The 5676-nt window shown below is 31.6% G+C and overlaps 1 protein-coding gene across 1 annotated transcript; it reads left to right on the top strand.

Moving 5' to 3' along the window:
• Window positions 1-222: 222 nt before the first annotated feature.
• On the top strand, window positions 223-3584 carry LOC11416307 (uncharacterized). Its single transcript, XM_003591908.4, has 4 exons — window positions 223-540; window positions 1050-1188; window positions 2561-2646; window positions 3162-3584. The coding sequence occupies exons 1-4, from the start codon at window positions 274-276 to the stop codon at window positions 3318-3320; spliced, it is 651 nt and encodes a 216-aa protein (XP_003591956.1). The 5' UTR covers window positions 223-273; the 3' UTR covers window positions 3321-3584.
• Window positions 3585-5676: the final 2092 nt, after the last annotated feature.

Genomic DNA, 5676 nt, shown 5'->3' with positions numbered 1-5676 from the left:
ATTTTATAATGTTTTAAACAAATATGTAAAAAATCATTAAAAAATTTAAAATTTTAAGCATAATTAAACAAATTTTAATTTAACATGAATTAAAAATATTAACGGAATATTTTATTGGGACAAAAATATGTGATTTATTTTTATAGGGATTAAAAACAAAACTGCAGATATTTACATGATTAAAAACTTAATTAAAAAAAAAAAAAAAAAAAAAGGAGTATTTCCATGCTCTTCACGCATGAATGATCGTGCCACCATCACTTACAGAGAAACATGGCCACTGAGAACATATTGAATCGGGTCGGGTTAATAATATCCAGTACCCATTTCATTCGGGCTTTCCTTTCCGAAGCCTCCACCGACACCACTCTCTCCGCCGAACTCCGACAAAAGTGCTCCGATCTGATCGCCCAATCCAACGTACCGTATGAGCCACTTCGTGCTATCTGGATCGCCTCTGATCCATCCACTAGACCCGAATTGACCCAACTCTTATGGGGTACCAGCTTCATCTTCTCCAGCCCTAAACCCAGAGAAAAGGTCCAACGCTACTTTCATTTCCTTGTTTTTCACTATTCTCACACATCGAAATGAATTTTCAGATTTTTATTTTATTTTCCAGTTTCAAAATTTGTTCTTGTGATATAATTAGATTGATTCGATGTGGAAAATATATGATTGATTATGGCCTTGTTTGGATAAACAATTTAATTAAGCACTTTTAGCATAAGTGATTATATATGAGTGCTTATGTATAACCTATTTCTACAACAAAAGATAAAATAAATTCAAACTGTTTCCTATAAGTTATGAGGTATTTTCATAAGCTATTCTTTAAAGCTTATGGAAATAAGCTGAAAATAGCTTATAGACATGTAATAAACTGTTTTCATAAGCTCTCCCGTGCAGTCTCACAGTTGCTTATGTAAGTAATTAAGCTCAAACAAATCAATACAAAAGGACCCTATATTACTGTTATAATTGTTTATGAAGTTCTGCTTGAGATTTTTGTTTGTTAGTAACTTTTATGTTGACCCTTTGGTGTGAAGAGTGAAGAATTGAAGGCAAGGTTAAAAAAGTTGGAAGATATAGCGGAGAGGAAAGCATATCAGGAGCTTGTGAAGGATATTGCACCAAAGGAAGATGTTACAGAACCATTCTCTTCTTACAAGGATCAATTAGGATTTGGTATTATTCTTGTTTCTTTTATCTGCTATGAAGGTTTAGCATATCTATGAAGTTTTTTGCGGAGCTTGTACATCTTTCTCTGTTCATTTATTTAGTTATTGGATTTTATTTTTCTTTCATCAGTAGCTTGTCTTTTCACTTTAAAATAAATAATCATTTGAGTATCTGGGACTTTGATTTATTAATTTGCTAATTTAGATTGAACATTGTTGGATGGAACACTATGGTGTCGTTTGATTCATGTAAGCGACCCCACTTAGTGGGATAAGGCTTGGTTGTTGTTGTATTGTTGGATATAGAGTAGCTTGGTTTGCTCAATGTTCTCATTTTTAAGTACCTTACTGAGTTGCTGAGACAAGTATGCAATACACAGTAATGCAGTTTGTCCAGAGGTTTTGTTTATAGAAGTTATTAGTATGGCTGCAAAGTTGGAGTCCGGATTTGACCATTTATCTATCCTCCATTTATGAGAGCGATAGACACAAGTGGAAGATTAGCGGGGTCCAGTTACTAAAATGGATCCTCCTAATCTATCACTTGTGTCTATCTCTTTCAGAAATGGACAGTAAATGGAGGGTAGATAAATTGAGCAAATCCGGACTCGCAAAATTGTAATCTGTATGTTCTCAATTGTAGTTTTATTGGGTATTTTACACGCTTCCACCGTTGCAGAGTTTATTTTGTTTTTTGTATGAAGTTCTTGATTGAACTTAGTAACATGGAAACATAATATATGTAATAGAAAAGAAAAAACATGCATTTAAGTTTGTAAAGGGGACATTGCGTTGGGCATATGGCACTTAATGTATGACACTGGTAATGAGATTTTTTCTGTGTAAACATTTTACTTTATGTTAGTAGTAGTAATGTAGTATGTTGGTGGTACTAGTGGGATTATGTTGGTTATCTTTGTGCAATAACCGCTTTACAGTACTTGTTATATATATCAACAGGGTGTTCAAACACTTGAATATCATTTCAAATCACAACTACAATTTTGCTTCCTTTAGTTAACTTTTGATATTTAAACCTTTCACCGGATAATGTACTATGTTTTACTGTAATTGATAATAGTTATTGATTTTAATTACTTGCTGTTATCAGTGAAGAAGTTAGGCAATTTCTTGTGTTGGTGACTTTCCTCCTTGATTGCGAGTATTGATATTACTGAAAACACAGTCCTTTTAATATTCTCTCTATTATAAGAAAACTGAATTCATGTGACCAAATTTCTAGAGTTTTTTCCCCTCTCTATTTTCTAGGTCTGTGCGTCACTTGCCAGATGTAGTTTCTCTAATCTATTATAGATGCGGTTTATGCTTGCATATCTCTGAAGTATCCTTATTTGATTTCTTTTGTAATTTTTTTTCAGGTTTGCATGTTTTGGTGACAATGTTTACTGGCTATCTTGTTGGATATGCAGCATTTAGAGCTTTGTTTGATCACAGTCCTGCCATGGTATTGTCTAAAGTCTGTTTTACATTACCTTTTTTTACAAGCTAAAATAATTTATTGACAAAAGCTAAATTTAGCATAAGAGATACCGAATTAGGTCACAGAATTACAAATCAACTTGAGAGGGACCCCAACAAACTACTTAGGGAAATACTGAAGAACAAAAAAATATCTTAACTTATTAAACTATGTGCCGAAATTTTCAGAAACACCGAAACAAGCAGCATGATTTGTCAACCAAGGTGAAACAACATATCTAAAACCAGATAATCCTGCAGTGAGCCAATTCTATGCTTTCAGTTTTGCCACTTTAACAATATTTTCCACATCCAAGGAAACTGTGTATTGAACACCTTTTGATTACAAGGCCACCAAATAGTCCAACTATTGTAAACCATGTAGATTGCTAGGCATCCCCTCTTTATGTTATTGTCATCTATTTATTGTGTCAAATAGTTTAGATGAATTCTCATATCTCTTCATATCCTTTTTTTTTTCTTTCTTATCTATGTTTTCAGAATGCAGCTGGAGGAATTCTTGGGTTGGTGGGTGCCATGCTTGTTGAGACTTTCCTTTTCATTATTAGAAATTCCGATCTAGATAGCAACAAAACAAAGAGATCAAATCAAAAACCGAGATCATCATTTTCCACATCCAGTCTCAAGAAAAACCTGTAGACATGATCAAAGGTGGCTGTTTTTCAGTTATGCATATAGTACCAATAATACAAAATTATATAGTGTAGTCCATTGTAATTGTAAACACTGTTCTCAGTTATAGATAACTTAGAAGTGGCTGTTGCACGATTTATCAATTCTTTTTTAACTGAGCTGAATGTTTCATCAAATATGACTTCATGATGTGCATCTTTTAGTTCTTATAAGCAATGAAATAGATACATATGGACCTGAAGCATGCACTGATTCCTGTTGTTTTATTCAGTTCAAGCGGCTAAGCAATGTAGCAACATGCTTTCTTCTGTTGGTCTTAATAGTTAACGTGTCAAATGTCTAGCATGGTTTCACTGAACTCATCTTTCTGTGTTTCCATTCTTGTGTGCTAAATTGTTTCGCAGATATTGTTGTATCATTATTAACTTCTTTATATATGATGATGCTGTCACAGAGTCTTTGTTTGGCAGGGTGGGTAAACCTCTATATAAACATTGGAAGAGGTCTTTAAAAGGTATTTAAAAAAGCCTCGGTTCCTTTCTCTCTTTCTTTTAAGGAATCGCAAAAAAGGGAAAAAATTATCATAAACTTATTCTTCTCTTCAAGATCCTCTTCCATACAAACCATTAGTCTGCAATCTCAAGCCTCGTCAATTTGAGAAAATATTTTCAATATTTATTGCCTCTTCAATAATATAGTCTATTAAAGCATCTCCAACCGAATAACATATTTTGGGTTCTTGAGTGAGTTTTAGTGGACCAACCTATGCTATGTCACATTTTAGTGTCACAACTTAAATGAACTTACTACGGTTCTCCTGATTCAAGAATTTAATTTAGTACTATTGGAGATGTTCTGAACTCGATATGTCATATAGTACATAGACATTAAAGAAGGAAGATGTACAGGGCACAAACATTGTTATATGATTTTTTATTTTATTTTTGGTAGATAGACGAAATGGCAAAGCCATTATAAACTCACACACACAACACAAGTGGAGGTACTGAAGTTCGAACCCAGGTCATGGCATCCGGCCTAACAATTTCGATATTTTGTCAGTTGAACTAGGACTTCTGGATATTTTATAATTTTATTTAGTGAGTTCAATTTTAATGAATTCTATATATTATAAATCTTTTTTGTTTGTCGGTTGGATTTGGTTTCAAAAGGTTGGTGCAACCATAACTTGGAGATAAACGTAACTCAATTACTTCCATGAATATCTTTAATCACCATTTCTAATTGGAATTTACCTTGAGCACGTTTTATTTGAGAAAAGATGGAACAAGCGGAATAAGATTTTCATTTTGCGTAGATAATCATGATTTAATATGCTATAGTTGCTGGAATTGTGTTTTTGGTAAATAATAGTCGGGTGAGAACACCACAGACAAACAAACCACAATTATCATCTATGGACATCAATCAATTATTGTAGAGAGGAAAGACTGAGGCACGTGAATCACGCAAATCTCACTTCTTTTTTTACACACTTTTATGTTTAATATTAGACAATTTCTATGGTACATTAGAAAAATTTGAATATACCGGTACATTCATATTTAAATTAATAGTTTAATGAGTTATTTTTTTTATCATTTACAATTATAATAACTATATTTTATTTCTCAAAATTGTCGGCGAAGCAAAATTCAAATTTTTGAATTTCTTATTACTCATAATAGTGAATATTTATTATTTTTTTTGATAAAATGTAAAAAAATTAGTATGATTCTTATAAACAATAAAATTATGTTTTTTCTGTGTTACATGAAAATGATCTTTAACTTATTGATTTATGAAACAGGTGTACCGGTACACCTTAATTTAAAGATGTACCGTAAAAACTCCTTTAATATTATATATTTTTATGACAGGCTTTTAATATTATATATATGCTGATTATTATTAAGGTCTTGTTAACGAGTGTCTCCATGACACTCTTTAAGGATCCTATATTTAAAAAATATTATTTAAAAAAATTAAATATTACAAATTTCAATGCACTGATTACACGTATTTTCATAAAAATTTACATTAAAGATGCTCAAAAACTATTCTAAAAGTTCTCATTAATATTTCTCTTATTATTATGCTGAATTTCTACTGTATAACCATATAAATTAAGGAAGTGTCTAACTGTCTTTAGCATACTTTTATTATTATGAGGGTTTTTTTAGCAGTATAATTAGGTTGGCATCTGAACTGTTTTTTCAGGTTAGCATCTCAACTTTATTGAAACTTAAATAAATAAATAAAACAAAAAAACTTAATTGAAACTTAGTCTCCCTTGGATAAAATAGTACGTATTTAATAAGTTATTTGATAGCAAATTGAATTTGTAGTGTTTAATAAAATT

This window comes from Medicago truncatula, chromosome 1 (genome assembly GCF_003473485.1).
Source record: "Medicago truncatula cultivar Jemalong A17 chromosome 1, MtrunA17r5.0-ANR, whole genome shotgun sequence".
Taxonomy (NCBI): Eukaryota; Viridiplantae; Streptophyta; class Magnoliopsida; order Fabales; family Fabaceae; genus Medicago; species Medicago truncatula.
The sequence above is the reverse complement of the archived record's forward strand: the minus strand, read 5'-3'. Positions and strand labels throughout refer to the sequence as shown.

Excerpts from the sequence above, each read along its gene's own strand:
- LOC11416307 (XM_003591908.4), top strand. The coding sequence starts at position 274 with ATGGCCACTGAGAACATATTGAATCGGGTCGGGTTAATAATATCCAGT. Across the intron at positions 541-1,049 it reads GCCCTAAACCCAGAGAAAAG|AGTGAAGAATTGAAGGCAAG; the intron begins GTCCAACGCTAC and ends TTTGGTGTGAAG. Across the intron at positions 1,189-2,560 it reads CAAGGATCAATTAGGATTTG|GTTTGCATGTTTTGGTGACA; the intron begins GTATTATTCTTG and ends ATTTTTTTTCAG.